Consider the following 23776-nt stretch of genomic DNA (forward strand, 5'->3'; position numbering starts at 1 on the left):
AGAACAACAAAATATACTTCGGAGTGGGAGGAATTGAAATCACTCAACAATCAAGAAGTGCGTGAAAAGTGACTTGAGATTTAAAGTGTTTAGCCGACTTAGCATGGCCACCTGACCCGGCTATTTCAGGTGTCCTAGTTGCTGGGCACGTAGCGTCTGTGTAGTCTTTTGCTCGAGTCTTCATTTGAATTGGTGGCTACGTTTGACGGGTTTCGCTACATCCCAACTCTCCTCCTTTATACGGGCTTGAGACCGGAATGTTGCAACAACCAGGCGGAGTTATTGCAAAAACCAGGCGGAGTTATTGCAATTACCAGGCGGAGTTATTGCAATTACCAGGCGGAGTTATTGCAATAACCAGGCGGAGTTAAAATAACCAGGCAGAGTTAACCACTTTGCTACCAGGGGTTTTGTCAGCGCCTCTCGAAGAATCGTTTTTGTAGAACAAAACTTTATTTCGGAGCAGTAGGAATTGAAATCACTCAAAAATCAAGAAGTGCGTGAAAAGTCACTTGAGAAGTCAGATTATTCTAGAAAAAAAGAGCAAAAACTGTCAAGCGAATAATTTGCAGATCTGAAAAGACTTGTTTATGGTCTGCGTCTGTAAGGAAGCATCGTGTACTAAAAGTGTTTGTTATGGAAGTTCTCCACCCTCTTGAAAAGATGCCACAATCTATTTGATTTCCAATTTCCTTGTCATTGGAACTCCAGGTGAATAAGGAATCTTTTTCTGGAATGTACTGTTTGATATGACGAGTTCGTCCAAAGCTGCAAAGTTGGCGAGTAGTTCGCCACTTGTATTCCGTGTGCCCGTTTTAAAGCGTCCAATAGTTTGCCTTTCTCCATCTAGGGGCAGACCTGCTTCGGCATTGAAGTCTCGGCCGATGATGATAACGTCTTTTCGAGGCGCGTTTTTGAAAATCTTGTGATTCTGAATAGCATTTTTCCTTGTCGGATTTGCTGCTGTCTTCAGTTGCGGCGTAAGTACAGACGAAGGAGATAGCAATAGGAAGAGCATGTAGTCTCATGTAGCATAACCTGGGTCCGAATGCTTTCCATTCTATTACAATGTTTGTCAATCTTAAATACATACCGCACCTCCGTGCACTACTTGTCTCTCGTAACCAGAGGCAAACATTTTGTAGCTGGGCTCACCAAAGGAATCTTGAAGTGTCTCTGTTGTGTCACCTGCTATCCTCGTTTCTTGTAGACACACGATGTCGATTCGATGACTCTTCAGATTGTCGGCCAGCAGGTGTCTTGCTTCAGGTTTCAAGATTGTACGGATTTTCCATGTCGCGATGCGGCAACCAGTTTTTGCTATTTTGAGCGTTTTGGGGAGATTTGAAGTGTTTAGCCTATTTAGCATGGCCGCCTGACGCTGCTATTTCAGGCGTCCCAGTTGCCGCTGGGCACGTAGCTTTAGTGTAGTCTTTTGCTCGAGTCTTCATTTGGATTCGTGGCTACATTTTATGGGTCTCGCCACATCCCAACTCTCCACTTTTATCCGGGCTTGAGACCGGCAAGTTGCAATAAACAGGCGGAGTTACAATAACCAGGCGGAGTTACAATAACCAGGCGGAGTTACAATAACCAGGCGGAGTTACAATAACCAGGCGGAGTTACAATAACCAGGCGGAGTTACAATAACCAGGCGGAGTTACAATAACCAGGCGGAGTTACAAAAATCAGGCCGAGTTACAATAACCAGGTGGAGTTACAATGACCAGGCCGAGTTACAATAATCACGCCGAGTTACAATAACCAGGTGGAGTTACAATGACCAGGCAGAGTTAACCACTCGGCTACCAGGGCCCCGTCAGCTCCTGTCTAACAATAGTTTTTGTTAGAACAACAAAATATACTTCGGAGTGGGAGGAATTGAAATCACTCAACAATCAAGAAGTGCGTGAAAAGTGACTTGAGATTTAAAGTGTTTAGCCGACTTAGCATGGCCACCTGACCCGGCTATTTCAGGTGTCCTAGTTGCTGGGCACGTAGCGTCTGTGTAGTCTTTTGCTCGAGTCTTCATTTGAATTGGTGGCTACGTTTGACGGGTTTCGCTACATCCCAACTCTCCTCCTTTATACGGGCTTGAGACCGGAATGTTGCAACAACCAGGCGGAGTTATTGCAAAAACCAGGCGGAGTTATTGCAATTACCAGGCGGAGTTATTGCAATTACCAGGCGGAGTTATTGCAATAACCAGGCGGAGTTAAAATAACCAGGCAGAGTTAACCACTTTGCTACCAGGGGTTTTGTCAGCGCCTCTCGAAGAATCGTTTTTGTAGAACAAAACTTTATTTCGGAGCAGTAGGAATTGAAATCACTCAAAAATCAAGAAGTGCGTGAAAAGTCACTTGAGAAGTCAGATTATTCTAGAAAAAAGAGCAGAAACTGTCAAGTTTTTGCAAAAACTGTCAAAAATTGCTTAAAAAAGACACACACGTTACAATAATTGCTTCTCATTCGGGAGCAATTGAACAGCAAATAGCGTCAGACGCAGAAACAAAAAACAGCCGGAAGAATTCCGGAAGCGACTGAACTTCACCGGTACGTTTTGCCTGCAAACATTAATTCTTCGACAATTAACTTTAAAAGCTATCATTGAAATTTCCCTATGACCGTTCGACCTTGACTATCACAAGTAGCTCCTAAATACTACATAATGCTACAGTTAGCTAATACGTAAGCTAATGCTAAAGTTCAATGTTCGCAAATGAAGGTCAAACTTCCAAAACAAGGTCAATGTTCACAAAAATATTGAAAGTTCAAGCCATGAACAAACTTGCGTCAGCTAAAAAAATGATAGCAGGTAAATTACCAAAAAGAAGAGCTGTAAAATAAAAACTAAAATACCAAAACAAAAATATATAGCTAGAAACAACCAATTTTTAGTTAGGAATGTGGGTAGCTTCGAGGGGCAGGTAGGCTAGGGGAGTAGATAGGCAGTTGGGGTGGGACAGGTAGGCGGGGAGGTTTATGTAGGTGTAGGGCGCAGGTGGGGAGATGTAGGTTGATGGCGGGGAATGGTAAGGTAGGGGAGCAGACAGGTTCCCAGGGGGTAGGTATGGAGGTTATGTGGGTTGGTGGGGTTTAGATTGTTTGTTTTGTGTTAGGGGGATTAGGTGATAGTTTTGTGGTAGGCAGGGGGCTTGATATGTAGGTGGATGTTCTGTAGTTAAGATACGTAGGTGGGACTTAAAGGGGATCAAAAATTCACAAATGACGTTTTCATCTGGAACATTACCATCAGTTCCTAATTACTATATGACAAACTAGGCTATTGTTAAGGCCTAATGTTCGAAAACAGAAGTCAACCTTCTAAACCAAAAGTCAATGTTGGAAAACAAATGTCAAAAGCTCATGCCATGAACGAACTTGCTTCAGCTAAAAAAAACCTGTAGAAGTAAAAACCTATAACATAACAGACTAACGTCGGGCGAATTGCTCTGAAACGACCAGCCAGCGGTGGGCTTTGTCAGTAGCTTGCCACGGTTTAGTGAGGCTCGCCTTAGCACAATTCGAATCTGCAACTTTTAGCTTTCTAGCCTTGTTAGTAAACAAATCAAATAAAGAACTGATATTTTAACAATTTGCAAAATATTGCAAAAATTTAAAAAAGGCTTCCAGATTTCAGTGAAAATGTTCAAATTTACTTTTTGTCTCTGGAGTTATGTTATGTAACCCATCTGCAAGACTTGAAAAGCTTCATTGGTCAGTAATAATCGTTAAACTCAGAAAAGTACAAAAATTTTGAAAAGAGTCAAAAATTTGAACAAAATCTTGCTAAAATTCAAGATATAAAAATCATCGAAATCATTTCATTGTCTCACGAGACTATCCGGTATCTCTGTTTCAAGCCTAAAATAGTTTCACAGGCTCATAAAGATCCATACACTTGAAACAAAAATTTTCCAAAATTTGAGAATTTATCTAAAAATTACTAAAACTGGAGTAATAAAAAAAGCCGATCACCATCCCATTAACTGTAGAAACTACGCAGTAGTTTATTATCAAACCTTGGAGGAGGTCCCAGAGCCCCCCGGTGCCGGAAAAAATCAGAAACATCAAAAAATTGAATTTTTTAAAAATTGCTTAAATTCGTGATATTAAAATCTTGAAAAACGTACATCTATAAACTATGCAGTAACATATTATCAAATCCCAGAGTAAGTTCCATGGCTCTTTAGGCCAGCAAAAACTTTTAAAAAAACTGCAAGAAAAAAAAATTTAAAAAAAAAATTGCAAGTTTTATTAGAAAAAAATTGCTAAAACATTTTTGCAAGTCTCCAAAACAGTTTGAGCTAAACAGAGCTCAAAGGCTCTAAGAGCAGTTAATGCCCGCCTGACGCTACCTGTTTATCCCTTTTTTGAGGACGAAAAGTCAAAAGCGTCAGACGAAAAATCGGTCAAGCGAAAAATCGCATAAAAAAGACCGACAGGACTAATATAATTGCTACAAAAATTTCGTTTGAGAGCAATTTAAAAATACCAATAATCCCCTTCGAGTCGAAAAAGCTGTACAATACCGATACTCCTCTTCGAGGCGTAAAAACCTTTGGAAAACCACCGCAACTAACACGAACACCGCATTATCGCAACGCTCAGCTTACAGCTTCGCAGCCATAAAAAGGCACTAATACAATTAATGATTCGAACTTATTTCGAAAGCGATTAACATGCTTAAAGAGCACATCGACAAAACGGAGTCAACGTAATGTTTTAGCTGAAACGAGGTAACATCCTTTTCATATTAAAATTGCAAGATGATCTGTGCATGTGATGATTCACCTCCAAAGAAGATGACGGTGATTAGCATTCCAAATATGGTAAGGAAATAATGACGATTGGAGGACTCGTTGATCTGGGACATGAGATCTCCCACACTATCCAGCTTGTGGATTCTGTCGCCAGCCAGCTGCCACATCTGGACACGCAATTTCAAGAGAGCTTGGCAATCGCCAGACATACGGGCACCATCGTTCATTTTCTCGATCAGACAAGACAACTCTAAATCCAAGGATACAAATTCAGATCTTATATCAAAATGAAAGTCTAGTTAGTTTAGCTTCAAAAACTGCTCTGAGTGAACAAAACTATATACAAGTTTATGTTGAATATTAAGATCCGGAATTATACATAAATAGGGAATGGGTGGATGCAACATAAAATGGATTGAATTTAAAATAATGTTTGAGCAGAAAAAAAATTCGCAGAAGATACACTAACGTCTTCCTTTTCCGTGAGCCACCATAGGGCAAAGGTGTTCCAAGTCGAGTGAGCATGTCTTCTGGAGGACTGGATCTGCCTGGATATCCATAGCTCCTTCATCTAGCACTCTCTTGATCTCGTTTCTACACTTCTGCTCAGGGTCATTTCTATCATTAATTTCTCCAGTGGCAAACTTGCTCTTCAGGCATTCCTCAACCTAAGCATACAACTTTTGGACACAAGTTTTCAATTATATTTCAATTATATCGGTCTTACGGTTATTGTCATTTGATGATCAACTGATAAAAGAACGAAAACATTGAGGGAAAAAGGGAGTATCAATAGTTTGTGCTTACGGAGACTTGGAGAAGTGGAAAACTAAACAGTGGAAAAGCAGCAAAGGCGAACAATCAAAATTCAATCTCAAAAGCTCTCCCTCGCACCTCTAGCAATGAATACAATTGCAGCCTAAAGTCCCGCGGTGACGAACCCCAATTTGTTTCAATGTGATCAATTATTATTCGAAATATGGAAACAACGAATTACTCTCGAAAGACAGGAGGTAACAAATTTAAGAAGGAGTCATAAGCTCGAGAAATTTTTTGGTGCAAACACTTCTCATTGTGCAATGGTTCCAAACCTTCAACCTCTCGGATGAGAACCCCGCACTTTAATCCCTACACTTGACGGGCAGATTAAAAAAGAGCGTGCATTGGGCGACGGGTAGGTCTCTTGAATAAAAAACACATCAGACGAGATGTGGGTTGCCCACCTTAAACTAATTTCTTTCTCTGAATTATCACCCAAAAATAGAGATGAACTGATTAACATAGCCGCAAAACTCCCTGTAAATAGCCGCCGTTGAACCGCTTGAAGCACGTCGGGATTAAACAAACCCACAAACATCAAATTCAGAACTCACTGATTCGAACCCTTGCGACCTCCAGGATAGCAGTCTGACCTCAACCACTACGTTACTACGGTTTTGATCGCCAGCAGCTCACAATCGCTTTCATGTTAGAAACAAACAATGAAAGCGATTGAGTTCATTCAAAAATGCAGCGTGAGCAAAAGCGAAAAAACTGAGGCAAAAATTTTGCAGAGACACATTTCAAAAATTATTTAGTTTGAAATCAAATGTAAAAATGAGAATTGGTTTCCGAGTCTCAAAAAATGCTTAATGACCGGGCTTTATCCGTTTATAGCGTTTCTTTAGATTTTAATTCTTGACTGACTGTATTCACTACATTGCGTAATTCAATGCTTTAAAGAATTTAAAATCCATTCAGTTGAAAAAGTGAGTGAGGTAAGTCACGCGTGGAAATCGTGACTAACGTAATGCGAAAAATGTGATCAAAAGGTAAAACGAATTTAAAAACGCAGAGCGCTTAAATAATAGACGATGAGAGGAAAACGACGGCTATTGAAACTTAGTAAGTTGCAAATTGCACTGTTTTACACTTTGATAAGAGTGATAGCCAATAATCGAAAAGTGAGCAGCAGTAGCCTGCTGGGGCTTAAGGAGGTTAACTTGAGAGGTTAATGTGAGAGAGGGGAAAAAGAGTACAAAAGGCTTGGATTGGGCCAGCTGTGAGGTCTCTTGATAAAATAACCCATCGCCCGGAAACTCGGTTGCCGACCTTGAACTGTTGTCGCCGTCTGAATTATCACCCAACAATTAAGAGAGAACAGGTTAACATAGCCGGCAAGCTGCATGCCAAATAGCCAGCGTTGACCCGCTTGAAGCACGTCGGGATTATACAAACAAAAACCGACCAACATAAAACCCCGACCTCATAAGGATTCGAACCCTTGACATCCAGGATAGCAGTCTGACCTATTAACCATTAAGCTATAACGATTTTGATCCTCAGTAGCTCACAGTCACTTTTATATTAGAAATAAACCATGAGAGATCATTCAGAAGTTCAGCGTGAGCAAAAGCGCAAAAAACGTATAGCAAAAATTTATCAACAGACATAATTACACTATATATTCTGTTCGAGATCAATTAAAAAAAGAAAAAAGAATTGGTTTCTAAGTGTCAAAACGTTTTCAAACTAGTTGTTTAGCTTCAATTGCATTCCAAAAATTATATAATTGAGCTTCCATACTGAAGGAGATGAAGCTAAATGCTAATGCCTAGTGAACTTTGATAAAGAAATCCAGCATGAATCAAAGACCGTGCTTTATCAGTTTATCACGTTTCTTTTTGATTTTGCTTTTTGACTTTGACTGTCTTCAATACATTGCGTAAATGAATGCGAGAAAAAATTCAAAATCCCTTCAGTCAAAACAGTGAGTGAGGTAATAGAGCAGTCGAGCGCCAAAATCGTGGCCGATGAAAACGAAAAGAGTGATCAAAAGACAAAAGCGAATTTAAAAAAAATGAGAGCGCCCAAAAAAGCTGTTTAGAGGCTGACGGCGGCTATTAATGAAATTTAAACTTTCAAAAAATGCAATATCTTGCAATTTTTCCATAAGAACGGTAATAGCCAATACTTGAAAGTGAGCAAATACATTGCCTTAGTCATTTGGACATAAGAACAATTCTCATTTGCTTTCGCAAACCAATTTGTTATTTTTCTACGGAAAATTGTTTTATTGAAAAGCCAGCTAACGTCAAGAGAAACTCACTCAGCAGACTGGGGAGTGGTTTGCTCCGTTCTTAGCCTGCTGCGTCTTAAGGATGTTAGAATAAGCTTGTCTGAGGGGAAGGAGCGGAAAGGAGTACAAAATCGCGTGCATTGCGCAGCGGGGAGGTCTTTTTCAGTAAAAACCCATCAGACAAAAAAAGTCGGTTGCCCGGACAAACTATTGTCGCTTTCTCTTAATTTTCACCCAACAATTTAGATAGAAATCATTAATATCGCCGGCAATTGCACGTAAAAAGCAGCCGTTGACCCACATGAAGTACGTCGGGGTTAAACAAATAAAACAAACCACTAAGGTACAACAGTTTCGATCCTCAACAGCTCAAAATGAGTATCATATTAGACACAAACAATAAGAGATCATTAAATGGAGCGTGAGCAAAAGCACCAAAACCGTACATCAAAAAATTTTGCTAAAGACAAACATTATTATTTTGTTCACTTACAATAAAAAATTGAGAATAGGTTTCTAAGTGTCAAAAAGTTGTCTAACTTGGTGTTTAGCTTCAATTGCATTCCAAATTTATATAATTGAGCTTCCATACTGAAGGAGATTTGATAAAATAATCCAGCATGAGTTAAGGACCGGGCTTATCCCATTACTTTTTGATTTTGCTTTCTTGACAGTATTCACTACCTTGCGTTATTCAACCTGTGAAAAAATTAACATCTATTCAGTTGAAAGAGTGAGAGGTGATACAGAAGTCAAGCGTAATAATCGTAATCGATGTAAAACAAAAAACGTGATCAAAAGGTGAATCGAATTTTAAAAAGGAGAGCGCCCAAGAAGCCGTTTAGAGGCTGACGGCGGCTATTAAAGAAACTTTCAAAAAATGCATTGTTTTGCATTTTTCCGTGAGAACGGTAATAGCCAATACTGGGGAAGTCAGTCAATACATTGCCTTAGTCACGTGGACAGGAAAAACAATTCTCATTTGCTTTCGCGAACCAATTTGTTAGTTTTGTACGGAAAACTTTAATATTGAAAATCCGACTGAACAATTGGGGAGTGGTTGAATCCGTCACTAGCTTGCGGCGACTCAGGGAGGTTAACTGTAGCTTGTCTGAGGGGAAGGAGGAGAAAGGAGTACAAAAAGGCGTGCATTGGGCGGCCGGGAGATCTTTTGAGTAAAAACTCAGACGAAAAGTCGATTAACCACCTTAAACTATCGTCGCTTTTTCTGAAATATCAACCATCAATTAAGATAGAATTGATTAACATAGCAAAATAGCCGCCCTTGACCCGCTCTAAGTACGTCGGGATTGAACAAACATTAACCGATAAACAAAAAAAACTTTGATCTCATAGGGATTCGAGCCGTCAACCTCCAGGATAGCAGTCTGACCTCCTAACCACTAAGCTACAACGGTTTTGATCATCAGCAGCTCACAATTGCTTCTATATTAGAAACAAACAATGAAATTGATTGAGTTCATTCAAAAATGCAGCGTGAGCAAAAGCGCAAAAACTATAGCAAAAATTTTGCGAAAAAGGCCACATTTACAATATTTAGCACGCGATCAATTAAAAAAACGAAACAGTAAGTAAAGCGTGAAAATATTCACTTACATAAAAGAGAGCACTGAAACAATAGCCGTTGAGAGGATGACGGCAATTGATGAAACGTTTCAAATTGCACTGTTTTACAAATTTTTGAAAACAGCGATAGCCAAAAATGGAAAAGTGAGCAAATTGATTAGACCTTGATCACTTGGACAGGATAAGAAAGATTCTAATTTGCTTTCACGAACCAATTTGTTTTAAAATTGTTTTTATGAAAACAAATTGACCGACTAACATCGGGAGAATGTTTGTCGAGACAACCAACTATCGAGCGGTTGGCTCCGTCAATAGCCTGATGGGGCTCAAGGAGGTTAGCTTAAATTAATCTGAGTGGGGGAAAAGTACAAACGGCGTTGATTGGGCGGCTGGGAGGTCTCGCTGAAATAAACCATCGGAGCCCCCCTTAAACTATTGACGGTTTCTCTGAATTATCACGCAACAATTACGATAGAACTGATTAATATCGCCGGCAAGTTGCATGTAAATAGCCACCGTTGACCCACTGGAAGTACGTCGGGATTAAACAAACCAAGAACAAACCACTAATGTACAACAGTTTCCATCTTCAACAGCTCACAATGACTTTCATATTAGAAATAAACAATGATAGATCATACAGTGCAGCGTGAGCAAAAGCACAAAAACCGTAAAGCAAAATTTTTGCAAAAGACAAACTTTTACTATAATTCTTTTCGAGATCAATTGAAAACCAAATTGAGAATTTTAAGTGTAAAGTTGTCTAACTAGGTGTTAAGCTTCAATTGCATTCCAAAATTTAAAAAAATTGATCTTCCATACTGAAGGCGATGAAGCTTAATGCTAAAGCCTAGTAACTTTGATTAACTAATCCAGCATGACTCAACGACCGGGCTTTATCGGTTTATCACGTTTCTTTTTGATTTTGCTTCTTGACTTTGAAATACATTCTTCTTCAATACATTGCGTGAATGAATGCGTGAAAAAATTTAAAATCCATTCAGTTGAAACAGTGAGTGAGGAAATAGAGAAGTCGAGCGTGAAAATGGTGATCGATGACGACGAAAAGCGTGATCAAAAGGTATAGCAAACTTAAAAAAGGAGAGCGCCCAAAAAAAAGCTGTTTAGAGGCTGACGGTGAGGTCTTTTGAGTAAAAACTCAGACGAAAAGTTAACCACCTTAAACTATCGTCACTTTTTCTGAACTATCACCCATCAATTGAGAATTGATTAACACAGCGAGCAAACTGCCCGCAAATAATCGCAGTTGACCCGCTCTAAGAACGTCGGGATCAACCTAACATAAATCGACAAACATAAAACTTTGATCTCATACGAACTCGACCCTCTACCTCCAGGATAGCAGTCTGACCTCTTAACCACTAAAATACAGCGGTTTTGATCATCAGCAGCTCACAATCGCTTTTATATTAGAAGCAAAGAATGAGAGCGATTGAATTCATCGAAAAAGCTCATGAAACTATAGAAAAGTCTAAAAGTTGCAGACAATTTATTGATTTTGCGTTAGGTGTAGTTCGTCAGGAGTGAGTGGGTTCATGGGGTAGGAGGGGAATAGATAGTTTTGGATGTAAGCAGCTGGGGGTGATACGTGGTGAGGGGCGTGGTAGGTTACGGGTACACCTTGAGGGGGGGGTATGTTGGGAGAGGATGGGGTTGTTGGTTTGTGGGCGTGGGCCTGTAGTTTGTTTAAAGGGGACGGCGGTTATGGGATCAAAACTTCTCAAAATCATCCTTTGACCTGGCAGTTCCTTATACCTATACATTTAGAAACTACGCTACTGTTGAAATCAAACAGCAGCGACGTTCTAAAATAGAAGACTATGTTCGAAAAGAAGTCAAAGCTCAAGTCAAGAAAGTTCAAGTAGAATGCTCATCTTCGAGTCGTAAAAAAGAGAGCACCTAAATAATAGCCGTTGAGAGAATGACGGCGGCTATTCATATGAGACAAAAGTAATACCCTCTCATTATCCGTTGAACATAACTCTTCGCAGACAATCGCAATCAACCAAATTAATCGAGGTTCATGCTTCTTATTGATGACGATTTGGCTTAGAAGAACAGAGACGAATTGACCGAGATAGGTCAAATTTTGTTCTATTTCAAGGCTTTGACAAAAGTACAGCTAAAATGAATTACCCGTATTTTTTTGACAAACAATTCAGCAATCCATCAGCAATCCATAATTATCAATAATTATAAAAGTTTTCAAACTTAGAAAGAGTCCACACATCGGTCAAAAACCTAATACAGCAATGGCCAGTTTTCTATCCTATTCGCCGAGATACTGACCTTGTTTGGAGTCTTGTCGGAGCACTGATCCTTGACGATGTTTCTGCAGGCCATTCGCAGCTTGAAGTCCATCTTCCACTCAGAGGCAGATGCTCTGATGAACTGCCTCACTTGGATACTACACTGGTCACTTAGCTTCTTAAACACATATTCCAATTAAACAGCTAGGGCAGGAAGACATTTCTCCGATGAAATTTACTGAAGACTTGAAATATACCACCAAACTTTCAGAATTGAACACACTTCTACGTGATCCAGCAAAAATTAATTTATTCAGGAATCACCATTAGCATTTCAAGATGCAACAGCATATTCTTGTAGTTTTTTTTTCCTCATGTCCATTAAGTTAATCCTGCTATGAGAATCGAAGGAGCAAATTTTTGAGCAAACTCTGGTGTCTTTTTAATTATTTATAGCGTGAAATACTCTTTGGCAGTTGTTCACGGAATGCTGTCTAAATCAAACAGCTGTCTTACATTCTTAGCATAGTTCTCGCGGAGACAGTTAATGACGACACCCTGATACTCCTTAACAGTGTTCTCTCCATTGCTCTTGGCCTTCGCCTCCTCCAGCACATCGTGGCACTGTGTCTTGATGTCCGTCTGACACGCCTTCAGCATCTCCGCGTTGAACCGCACATCTGCAACACACCCAACACGTACAATCAAGTTATGAAAAACTTCTTTACTTTTGAAAAAGTTCTTTACTTTGTCCTAAGATACTGCATTTACTGAATTCACTAAAAATTCACTAATAATCGAAAAAGACATTTTAGTCAGGCACTCTCATGAAAAATTATTGAATAACGTATGTTTACGTCACATAGTATTAAAATTTGTCAAAACTGTGACTTTTTCTACCACTCTTCTGCACCAAAGGGCTATGTAAAATTTACCTAGCCTTTACGATGAAAATTGCAAGCATGAAATGGAATGGCGACATCAAAGCTTTGCACAAGCATGCCATTACATGATTCGATCTTAACATTCACATTAGCTCCCGAGGGAAACTATCAATTGTTGAATGCACTTTACTGCCATTTTATTTCAAAGGTATTTTAAAAGTTCTGCTTTTCTTTCTGTTACATCGTAAGACAGCATTTGAGCATGTTTCATGCGCTATCATTCGAGCGCAGAAAAAGTTAATTTGAAGTTGAGTTGCTTGTATTAGACAGTGCTACGTGTCTCACTTAATGACGTGGCACTTTAAGTAACGTACAATACAGCTTAGCAGTAGTCAGTGACCATTTTATGCACTTCAGAAAAAGATAAAGCTAATAGAGTGCATTTGCGTTCGCAAGCCGATTAATTTTTACAAACAAGATGTTCAATTGTAACACTGTGCGACCTCGTTAATTTCACCAGTGACTCAGTTCAATAAGCCACGATAATCATCAATGGCATTTAGAAGTAATGACTACATAGACAATCCCCTAAATCACTCAATACCAAATCTTAAGTCCAGTAATCAATGCCAACCACAAACATACCGAAGAAAACTGAATTCAAATACAGCTTGTATCCTTCTGGACTTTAAACCAAGAAAAATGTCAACAATATATCAACACCATTGCCGAACTTACAATTGTTGGAGCTGTTCACTACATTTGAGACCATGGATTGCTTAAATAAACTGTTGACAATTCCAAATGAGAGTAATGTTGCTAAAGAAAAAGCAAACAATCAAAATTGTCAAAAATCTCGTCAATTCAGTCGGACCAAAAATCCCCCCGGAAAGCCAACACAAACGACTTTTTGTTCGGAAGAAGTCGAACATCACTGGATATGATCTGAATCACAGCACGAGACAGTATTGTAACTTGTCTTCGCGTCAAGTTTTTGATCTTAAAAAACCAATAAACGCTCAGGTGAACTTAACCAATGAATCAAAAACTACTTGAAACAAGAAGGACTTGGAGTGACAAGGAGGCCTGATAACGTGCGGTTGCATATAAATTTTCGACCCCGCTCATCCAAATTCTTGGCTTAACAATAAACAATAAAGTCTAAACAATAAATGGTAGATCATGAATCATGAAATTTAAAATTGGTATATTCCAAATTAGGACAGGCATATATACCGGCGAGCCTAATACCCGTCCGGTTATTTTACTTTCGGTAAAATGATCAAAAATTGAACTGAGTAACACTTTGTTACTCAGTTCAATGGGGGTGGGGAGGGGTGCACCAGGGGATTGATGGTAAAAATTTTAGCAAATAATTGCTACAAACTTTGTTTGAGAGCAATTAACAACTTCTCGATAAGAAAACATAGCAGGCAGATTGCCGGAAAATAGCCGCTTGGGGGCCTTCCATGAATTGAAACAACTAAAGAGATTAGATAGACAGATCGACCACCAGTCCTTTAATAGACCACTAGACTTTTTGGGTTAGCTTTGGACTGTCATTTTTATGAGACACATAAGCTCTAAGGAGGAAGCCCTAATAGGGCTTTTCAAAATTAGGATCTTTTCCGTTTGTGCCCCCTCAGCTTAGTGGGCGCATATTATTTGCACCCCTCAAATGCACGTGCAATATTTTTTACATAATGACTTACTATGTAATGGCACGTGCTCTCTAACTGGGGGCACATAACGTACTTGGGGCACAAACGGAGAAGATCCCAAAATTAATATTCGAAATCAGAAACTCAGGATTCTAATAATCAAGAATTAGGTCATATATGTTTGGCACTACTTAGATGCACACTATTGACCTTTAACAAGTAAATGTTCATAAAGTTTTTTTTGAGTGAGGTAAGTCATTGAAAAAGTCAATTCCAAGAAGTCAGGGTAAGACGGAACAAAAATCTGTTAAACGAAGTAAAAAAAACAGCAGGACAAGTCCTGATATTTAATTCAAAGAATTGACGATCAACTTAGAAGTACTCTACCTGACCAGAAGAGCAATCGATTGAACAATACCAGCTTCAATTTTTGTTTCAGAAAGCGGCCCAGTATTAAACCTGCAATACCTGAAAAAAATCATTGGCCCTTCAAGATCGATTAACTCAAAATGACCAAATATTCAAAAAAAGATATCGATTGCAGATTTTCATAAAATGTTGCTGAAAATCGTAAAATTATTATCTTTCAAATTATTTATGTGTCTCTAGAGGCTATTCAGTAACCCAATTCTAAGCCTTAAAAAATTGACTGGCTCAAAGACCGATAAGCAATAAATTTCAAAAAATACAAATTCGTTCTATTAAAATGTTAAAAACCATTCAATTGCCCCATAGCAACTATTTAATAACATACTATAAAACCTTGGATGAGTTTACCCGGCTACTGAGGTCAGAAAAACTGAATAAAAGACAAATGTTTTGAAAAAACTTAAAATTGCAAATTTTATCAAACAAGGTTCTAAAATTCGTAAGGTTAACTGTTGAAAACAAATCCATTGAAAAAAAAAACATGCAGTAACTTTCATCAGACCGTGGAATAGGTTTTCTGGCACTTGAGAATGGACAAAGACCAGAAATTGAGACATACTCTAGAAAACCTTGAAAAAAATAGCAGATTTTACCCAAAAAAATGCTAAAACTTGAGAAATAAAAAGATTGAAAACCAATCCATTGTTACTAAAAACTATGCAGAGCGCTATTATCAGTCCTTAAAGGAGATTCCCTGGCCCCCGAAGCTGGAAGAACTCAAACTGACAAAAATTTTCAAAAAGCTTGAAAAAAATTGCAAAAATTAGTATTATTATGCGTGTTTGTAGTACCAAAACATATAGCTCATAAACTGGTCATAACAAGTAAATTTGTCATGAAAATTCATTCATCTGCTTTTAAAAACTCGAAAAAATCACAAATGAAAAATTGCAGCATTGAAAAAAAAAGAAAAATTGCAGAAAAATTGCAGCACCGTTTCTATTTCTGACTTCAATTTTTTACACTGACTCTGTTCATATTGAATTGGTTTACTGAGCAACTGATGTTCAAAATCACTTTAAGCAGAATGAGAGAAGAGAAACTAGCCTAGGAGAAGTCAAAATGATTTCACGCAAAATCTTGAAAAAGCGGCAAAATGAGGTAAACCGAAAACAAAACAGGACAAGTCCTGACGTACAATTCAAGGAATTTTCATTGACTAAACAAAAACCTAGACCTAGAAGGGAATATGAATGGATTGGAAATACCATTTAGAAAAAAAACCATTCCAGAAAATCGAAAAAAGTAATATCAAAGTGAAATTGCCGCATGTGAAAAGAACACTAGCGAGAAAGCGAGTTTTTGTTCAAACACCGTTTTATCACTACAATTTAAAGTTAGAGCAAAAAATATTCACGCCGCAAAATCACTCGCTTCTTCGCTCCACTTCCTGTTTCGGTGTGACCAAAACCACTACTCCAATTTGACTTCAAAAATGATGAAAATGTCTGAACAGATCTTTAAAAAAAGACAGCGCCCCAAAAAAATTCAAATTCTTTGAATTGTAAAAAAACTAGGAGCACTATAATAGCCCGCTGAGAAGATGAGGGCGGCTATTAACAAATAATAAGTCTCAAACAGTTTTGATGAATCTCATACTTAGAGACTAACGAGTCGTAACGCTTTATGAAAACTTCATGCTCTCCCAACCTTGCCTGTTTATTGAACTGAAAAAGCATAAAAACCAAAAAAACAACCAAAACGCTAGAAAAGAATCTCGCTAGAAAAGGCAATAAACAACCAATCAACGTCGGGCGAATTGCTCTCAAATAACTGGCGAGTGGCTAACTAGCAGTGGCTCAGGGATGCCGGCGTTAGCTTAATTGAGTGGGTGGGGTCAGCATGCGCTGGGGCGGTGAGTTCCGGTGGGGACAAACGCGTGCAATGAGAGAATTTGCGTGCGGGTTGCCGTGGCAGGGGAGGAGGAATGGGGGAGAAAAAAGGGGTTAAGTGTCGGTTCAAAGTCCAAAAACCAATCGCTCTTCAAAACATAACCGGAAGATTGCCGGAAAATAACCGCCGTTGATTTCAATAAGCATGATTGGGATTGAAAGAAAAGATATTGAAAAAAATATATTTTTGTACAAAACCATTTTTAAGTCCAGCTTATTTTGATGGCATTTCGTAGTTGAATACACTTCTGTTACTTAGAGAGAGGCTACAATCAATACAAATAAGCATTAGAGATGGTAACTAAGACTTAAAGGAACGATATTCAAATAGCGGGCATCTAAAATTGGGCTTTATGCGTTTATCCCGTTTCTATTTCTGACTTCAATTTTTTATACTGACTCTGTTAATTTTGAATTGCTTTACTGAGCACTTGATGCTCAAATTCACTTTTAGCAGAATGAGAGAAGAGAGAAACTAGCCTAGAGAAGTCAAAATGACTTCACGCAAAATCTTGAAAAAGCGGCAAAATGAGGTAAACCAAAAACATAACACTTAAAAACGTAACAGGACAAGTCCTGACGTACAATTCAAGGAATTTTCATTGACTAAACAAAAACCTAGACCTAGAAGGGACTATGAATGGATTGGAAATACCATTTAGAAAAAAAACCATTCCAGAAAATTGAAAAAAGTAATATTAAAGTGAAATTGCCGCATGTGAAAAGAACACTAGCGAGAAAGCGAATTTTTGTTCAAACACCGTTTTATCACTCCAATTTAAAGTTAGAGCAAAAAATATTCACGCCGCAAAATCACTCGCTTTTTCGCTCCACTTCCTGTTTCGGTGTGACCAAAAATGACTACTCTAATTTGACTTCAAAAATGATGAAAATGTGTGAACAGATCTTTAAAAAGAGACAGCGTCCCAAAAAAATTCAAATTCTTTGAATTGTAAAAAAACTAGGAGCACTATAATAGCCCGCTGAGAAGATGAGGGCGGCTATTAAGAAATAATAAGTCTCAAACAGTTTTGATGAATCGCATAGAATAATGAGTCGTAACGCTTTATGAAAACTTCATGCTCTCCCAACCTTGCCTGTTTATTGAACTGAAAAAGCACAAAAACCAAAAAAACAACCAAAACGCTAGAAAAGAATCTCGCTAGAAAAGACAATAAACAACCAATTAACGTCGGGCGAACTGCTCTCAAATAAATGGCGAGTGGCTAACTAGCTGACTGGCTCAGGGATGCCGGCGTCAGCTTAATTGAGTGGGTGGGGTCAGCATGCGCTCGGGCGGTGAGTTCCGGTGGGGACAAACGCGTGCAATGAGAATTTGCCTGCGGGTTGCAATGTCAGGGGAGGAATGAGGGAGAAAAAAGGGGTTAAGTGTCAGTTCAAAGTCCAAAAACCACTCGCTCTTCAAAACATAACCGGAAGATTAACGGAAAATAGCCTCCGTTGATTTCAATAAGCATGATTGGGATTGAGAAAAAAAGATAATAAAAAAATTTTTGTACAAAACCATTTTTAAGTCCAACTTATTTTGATGGCATTTCGTAGTTGAATATACTTCTGTTTCTTAGACAGAGGCTACAGGGGCTACTATCAATACAAATAAGCATTAGAGATGGTAACTAAGACTTATAGGAACGATATTCAAATAGCGGGCATCTAAAATTGGGCTTTATGGGTTGATCCCGTTTCTATTTCTGACTTCAATTTTTTATACTGACTCTGTTCATTTTGAATTGCTTTACTGAGCACTTGATGTTCAAATTCACTTTAAGCAGAATGAGAGAAGAGAGAAACTAGCCTAGAGAAGTCAAAATGACTTCACGCAAAATCTTGAAAAAGCGGCAAAGTGAGGTAAACCAAAAACATAACAGTTAAAAGCAGGACAAGTCCTGACGTACAATTCAAAGAATTTTCACTGACTAAACAAAAAACTAGACCTAGAAGGACTATGAATGGATTCGAAAAGCCATTTAGAAAAAAATCCAATCCAAAAAACCGAAAAACAGTAATATCTAAGTGAAATTTCCGCATGTGAACAAAAAACACTAGCGAGAAAGCGAATTTTTGTTCAAACACCGTTTTATCACTCTAATTTAAAGTTAGAGCAAAAAATTTTCACGCCGCAAAATCACTCGCATTTTCTCTCCACTTCCTGTTTCGGTGTGACCAAAACCACTACTCCAATTTGACTTCAAAAATGATGAAAATGTGTGAACAGATCTTTAAAAATACAGCGCCCCAATAAAATTCAAACTCTTTGAATTGTAAAAAAAAAAAAATTAGGAGCACTATAATAGCCGGCTGAGAAGATGAGGGCGGCTATTAACAAAGAATAAGTCTCAAACAGTTTTAATGAATCGCATACTTAGAGACTAATGAGTCGTAACGATTCATGAAAACTTCCTGCTCTCCAAACCTTGCCTGTTTATTGAACTGAAAACGAACAAAAACCAAAAAACAACCAAAAAGCTAGAAAAGAATCTCGTAAAAAGCCAATAAGCAACCAATTAACGTCGGGCGAATTGCTCTCAAACGACCGGCGAGCGGTTGGCTCCGGTAGTAGTTAGCTGGGACTTAGGGACGCTAGCATTATTAGGGACGCTAGGCGGGTGACTGATGTGTGCGTGCGGGGGGGGGGGGATGGGCAAATGTTGGAGGCAGAAGTGCGAAGGATAGATCAAAGGGAGGTTCAAATCGACAGGTTGAGGAGGGTGGTCAATGGGTGTTGGGGGGTGGCGGGTTTGACCGAGGGTCAGAGCAATACGATTCAACCATAAAATTGTCTCCTCAAAACAGATTTGGTGAATCGCTTTCTTACAGCATACTATGGTTTTGGGCTCTAAGAGAACTTAATGCCCTCTGGGCGCTACCTGTTTACCCGTTTTTTGGGGAAGAAAATTCAAATGTGTCAGACAAAGAATTGTTTAAGGGAAAAACCGCATAAAAAACCAGAGGACTGATAAACGTCATTTTTATGAAATTCATTTGCTTCCCAACCCCAGTGTTTTTCTGCTTCACAGTTAAAAACTATAAAAAGGCTCTAAGAGATACTGCCCTCTGGGCGTTACCTGTTTTTTAAGTAATGTTAAAACCCTCCTGTTCATAATGCACTCCGGGCGTCTAAAACATGAAACAGACAAAAAACCGTGCAAGCAAAAAACCGCAACATAGCTGGCAGATTGCCAGAACCTAGCCGCAATACCTTCGCAGATTTGAAGTCTAATCAAAAACAGTAAAGAAAGTCCAAAAACATAAACCGACAAATGTCGGACGGATTGCTCTTGAACGACAGGCGAGGCAATTTAATTCATGGTCTTTTGTATAGATCAAATTTTCTTTATGCAAAAAACCTTGACCCCACCGGGATTCGAACCACTGACCTCCCGATTCCTGGCCACCCGCACTAATCACTGCGCTACGCGTCACTTAATTTTCCTGTGCTGCAACCGAATTAGCAACAAGCTTTACTTTGGAGCACTAGAGATCACTCAAAAACGATGAACAAAAGCGTGGAAAAGTCATTCGAGAAGTCAAAGAATGTTCTAGAAGAAAAGCACAAAATTGTCAAGCAAAAAATTTGCATAAAAACGACGCACGTTTACAATAATTGCTATGAACTTTATTCATGCGCAATTAAAAAACTGTAGAAATTGGTGATATAAAGATGTCGAAAACCATTCCATTGCCATTTGAAGAAATCAAGTAGCCTATTATCGAAACCTAGAGGAAGTTGCATGGCCCCTGAGCAATTAAAAATAGTCTTTCATTGAATGCTGAGATGTTATAGTTTGATTCAGAATCTGTATAAGTTATTGCTGCCTTTATCAGCTGCTCTAAATTAACCTTCATTTAGAGTGACACATTCAATTGACAATATCTTTTTAAATTAAAGTAAACAAAAGTCAATGTCAAAATGAGGAACCACGAGTAACCAAAAAATTAATCACGCGAATGAACAAAAACAACTCGCTCTATTAAGAGCGAAAAATGACGTCACGCACGAGTTTCAGTAGAAATTGCATGAGAGAATGAACAAAAAGTGGTTGTGACGTCATATGGTAACAAAAATCTTGACGAAATAAAAACATAGCCGGACGAATTCACGAAGCGACTCGAAGCGTCAAAACTTCAAACAAATCCGTAATTGCAACGAAGCCATTGCCTTTTGTATTAAACCATTAACTCATAAACTCCCCAGGTCTGATCTAACAATTGGTTAATTTAGCCACGGTCATAATTTCACCACGGTTAATTTAACCAAGAAACAATGCAAAATTTTTTTATTGAAAACGTTTGGCAACGTTAAGAAAGTCAGAAATAATTAGGATGGTCAAAATACTGATAGGCGAAAAAAGTTGACAGGGCTATGAATTGTCCTCAAAAAATTCATGAAACTCATCACAAAAAGATCACAAAAGCAAACGGCAGATAATGATCTTAAACTAAATTAAATTTTTCAAAAAAAATGCTCAAATTAAGGAAACAAAGAGCCACTACAAACGATTTCTAATCACTGCGATTAAACCAAAAACAACAAATACTTCTTCCTTGTATATATGCTTTGCTGTGTGACTTTTTCAGCTTTGCTGTGTGAACAAATGTAAAACAAAAAGAGCGTCAGACGACGAAAAAAGAAAAAAATAGCAGGACAAGTCCTGACGTACAATACAAAGAATTTTCATTGACTAAACAGAGAAAACTAGACCTAGAATGGACTGAATTAATTGAGAAAATAATTTTAAAAAACCAGATAAGAAATAAGAAAAAAACAGAATCAATGTCAAAATGCAGCAAGTGAACACAAAAAACCACTAGCGAGAAATGAAAATTTAATTCAAACAAAAACTAGGCCGAGAATGGCTGTGAATGGATTGGGAAAACCATTTAGAAAAATATCGGATTCGAAAAATCGAAAAAAGTAAAAATCAGAGTGAAATTGCCACATGTGAGAAAAACCACTACCGAGAAACTGAATTTCTGTTCAAACACCGTTTTCTAACTCTACTTTAAAATTAGAGAAAAAATTCACGCCGCAAAACCACTAGCTTTTTCGCTCCATTTCCTGCTTCGACGTGACCAAAATCACTACTCCAATTTGACTTCAAAAATCATGAAAATGTGTGAACAGCAGATCTTAAAAAACATAGCCGGCAGAGTGCCGGAATAGCTGCGAAAGAAGACCTGCGTGCCATATAATAGAGATAGAAACAGATACAGATCTAAATTGAAAAATCGACGCCACTCAAAAGCTAGGTTAAAAGACATTCAGCGATAAATTAATAAAGCTTGTTAAAATTCATTCCACAGAAGCCTCTTATTGGGGACCTTTACTGCACAAATGAGTTCCTCTGACCTTAAACAAATTCAAACTAAACTTAAGTTTTAAGTGCAAAAGTCATTTTATTGAGTGAGGTAAGTCACGTATGATCAAAATCTAATCACGCAAATCACCTAAAAACTTTTGCTAAAGCGAGTGAGAAATGACGTCACGCGCGCAAATGCCGTTAGTGAGAGGAAGAAGTCATTCAAAAAATTTGACTTTTTCAGCTTTGCTGTGTGAACAAATGTAAAACAAAAAGAGCGTCAGACAACGAAAAAAGAAAAAAATAGCAGGACAAGTCCTGACGTACAATACAAAGAATTTTCATTGACTAAACAGAGAAAACTAGACCTAGAATGGACTGAATTAATTGAGAAAATAATTTTAAAAAATCAGATAAGAAATAAGAAAAAAACAGAATCAATGTCAAAATGCAGCAAGTGAACACAAAAAACCACTAGCGAGAAATGAAAATTTAATTCAAACAAAAACTAGGCCGAGAATGGCTGTGAATGGATTGGGAAAACCATTTAGAAAAGTATCGGATTCGAAAAATCGAAAAAAGTAAAAATCAGAGTGAAATTGCCACATGTGAGAAAAACCACTACCGAGAAACTGAATTTTTGTTCAAACACCGTTTTCTAACTCTACTTTAAAATTAGAGAAAAAATTCACGCCACAAAACCACTAGCTTTTTCGCTCCATTTCCTGCTTCGACGTGACAAAAATCACTACTCCAATTTGACTTCAAAAATGAAAATGTTTGAACGGAAGATCTTAAAAAACATAGCCGGCAGAGTGCCGGAATAGCTGCGAAAGAAGACCTGCGTGCCATATAATAGAGATAGAAACAGATACAGATCTAAATTGAAAAATCGACGCCACTCAAAAGCTAGGTTAAAAGACATTCAGCGATAAATTAATAAAGCTTGTTAAAATTCATTCCACAGAAGCCTCTTATTGGGGACCTTTACTGCACAAATGAGTTCCTCTGACCTTAAACAAATTCAAACTAAACTTAAGTTTTAAGTGCAAAAGTCATTTTATTGAGTGAGGTAAGTCACGTCTGATCAAAATCTAATCACGCAAATCACCTAAAAACTTTTGCTAAAGCGAGTGAGAAATGACGTCACGCGCGCAATTGCCGTTAGTGAGAGGAAGAAGTCATTCAAAAAATTTGACTTTTTCAGCTTTGCTGTGTGAACAAATGTAAAACAAAAAGAGCGTCAGACGACGAAAAAAGAAAAAAATAGCAGGACAAGTCTTGACGTACAATACAAAGAATTTTCATTGACTAAACAGAGAAAACTAGACCTAGAATGGACTATGAATTAATTGAGAAAATAATAAAAAATCAGATAAGAAATAAGAAAAAAACAGAATCAATGTCAAAATGCAGCATGTGAACACAAAAAACCACTAGCCAGAACTGAAAATTTAAATCAAACAAAAAAATAGGCCGAGAATGGCTGTGAATGGATTGGGAAGACCATTTAGAAAAATATCGGATTCGAAAAATCGAAAAAAGTAAAAATCAGAGTGAAATTGCCACATGTGAGAAAAGCCACTACCGAGAAACTGAATTTTTGTTCAAACACCGTTTTCTAGCTCTACTTTAAAATTAGAGAAAAAATTCACGCCGCAAAACCACTAGCTTTTTCGGATACAGATACAGATCTAAATTGAAAAATCGACGCCACTCAAAAACTAGGTAAAAAACATTCAGCGATAAATTAATAAAAATTGTTAAAATTCATTCCACAGAAGCCTCTTATTAGGGACCTTTACTGCACATATGAGTTCCTTTGACCTTAAACAAATTCAAACTAAACTTAAGTCTTAAAGTGCAAAAGTCATTTTATTGAGTGAGGTAAGTCACGTATAATCAAAATCT

The 23776-nt window shown here is 38.0% G+C and overlaps 1 protein-coding gene across 7 annotated transcripts in view; it reads right to left on the reverse strand.

The window, feature by feature from the left end:
* The window catches only part of LOC142339489 (Golgi apparatus protein 1-like), a 443079-nt gene that overhangs the window by 22722 nt on the left and 396581 nt on the right, over nucleotides 1-23776 (reverse strand). For all 7 annotated transcript variants that reach the window (XM_075389543.1, XM_075389547.1, XM_075389546.1 and 4 more), the window contains 4 exons: nucleotides 12195-12358; nucleotides 11719-11856; nucleotides 5233-5431; nucleotides 4795-5013 (listed from right to left, as the gene is read on the reverse strand). In XM_075389543.1, coding sequence (XP_075245658.1) covers nucleotides 4795-5013; nucleotides 5233-5431; nucleotides 11719-11856; nucleotides 12195-12358 — 720 coding nt within the window. The remainder of the gene's footprint in view (nucleotides 1-4794; nucleotides 5014-5232; nucleotides 5432-11718; nucleotides 11857-12194; nucleotides 12359-23776) is intronic.

This window comes from Convolutriloba macropyga, chromosome 5, assembly GCF_964194025.1.
Source record: "Convolutriloba macropyga chromosome 5, txConMacr16.3, whole genome shotgun sequence".
NCBI classification, from domain to species: Eukaryota; Metazoa; Xenacoelomorpha; order Acoela; family Convolutidae; genus Convolutriloba; species Convolutriloba macropyga.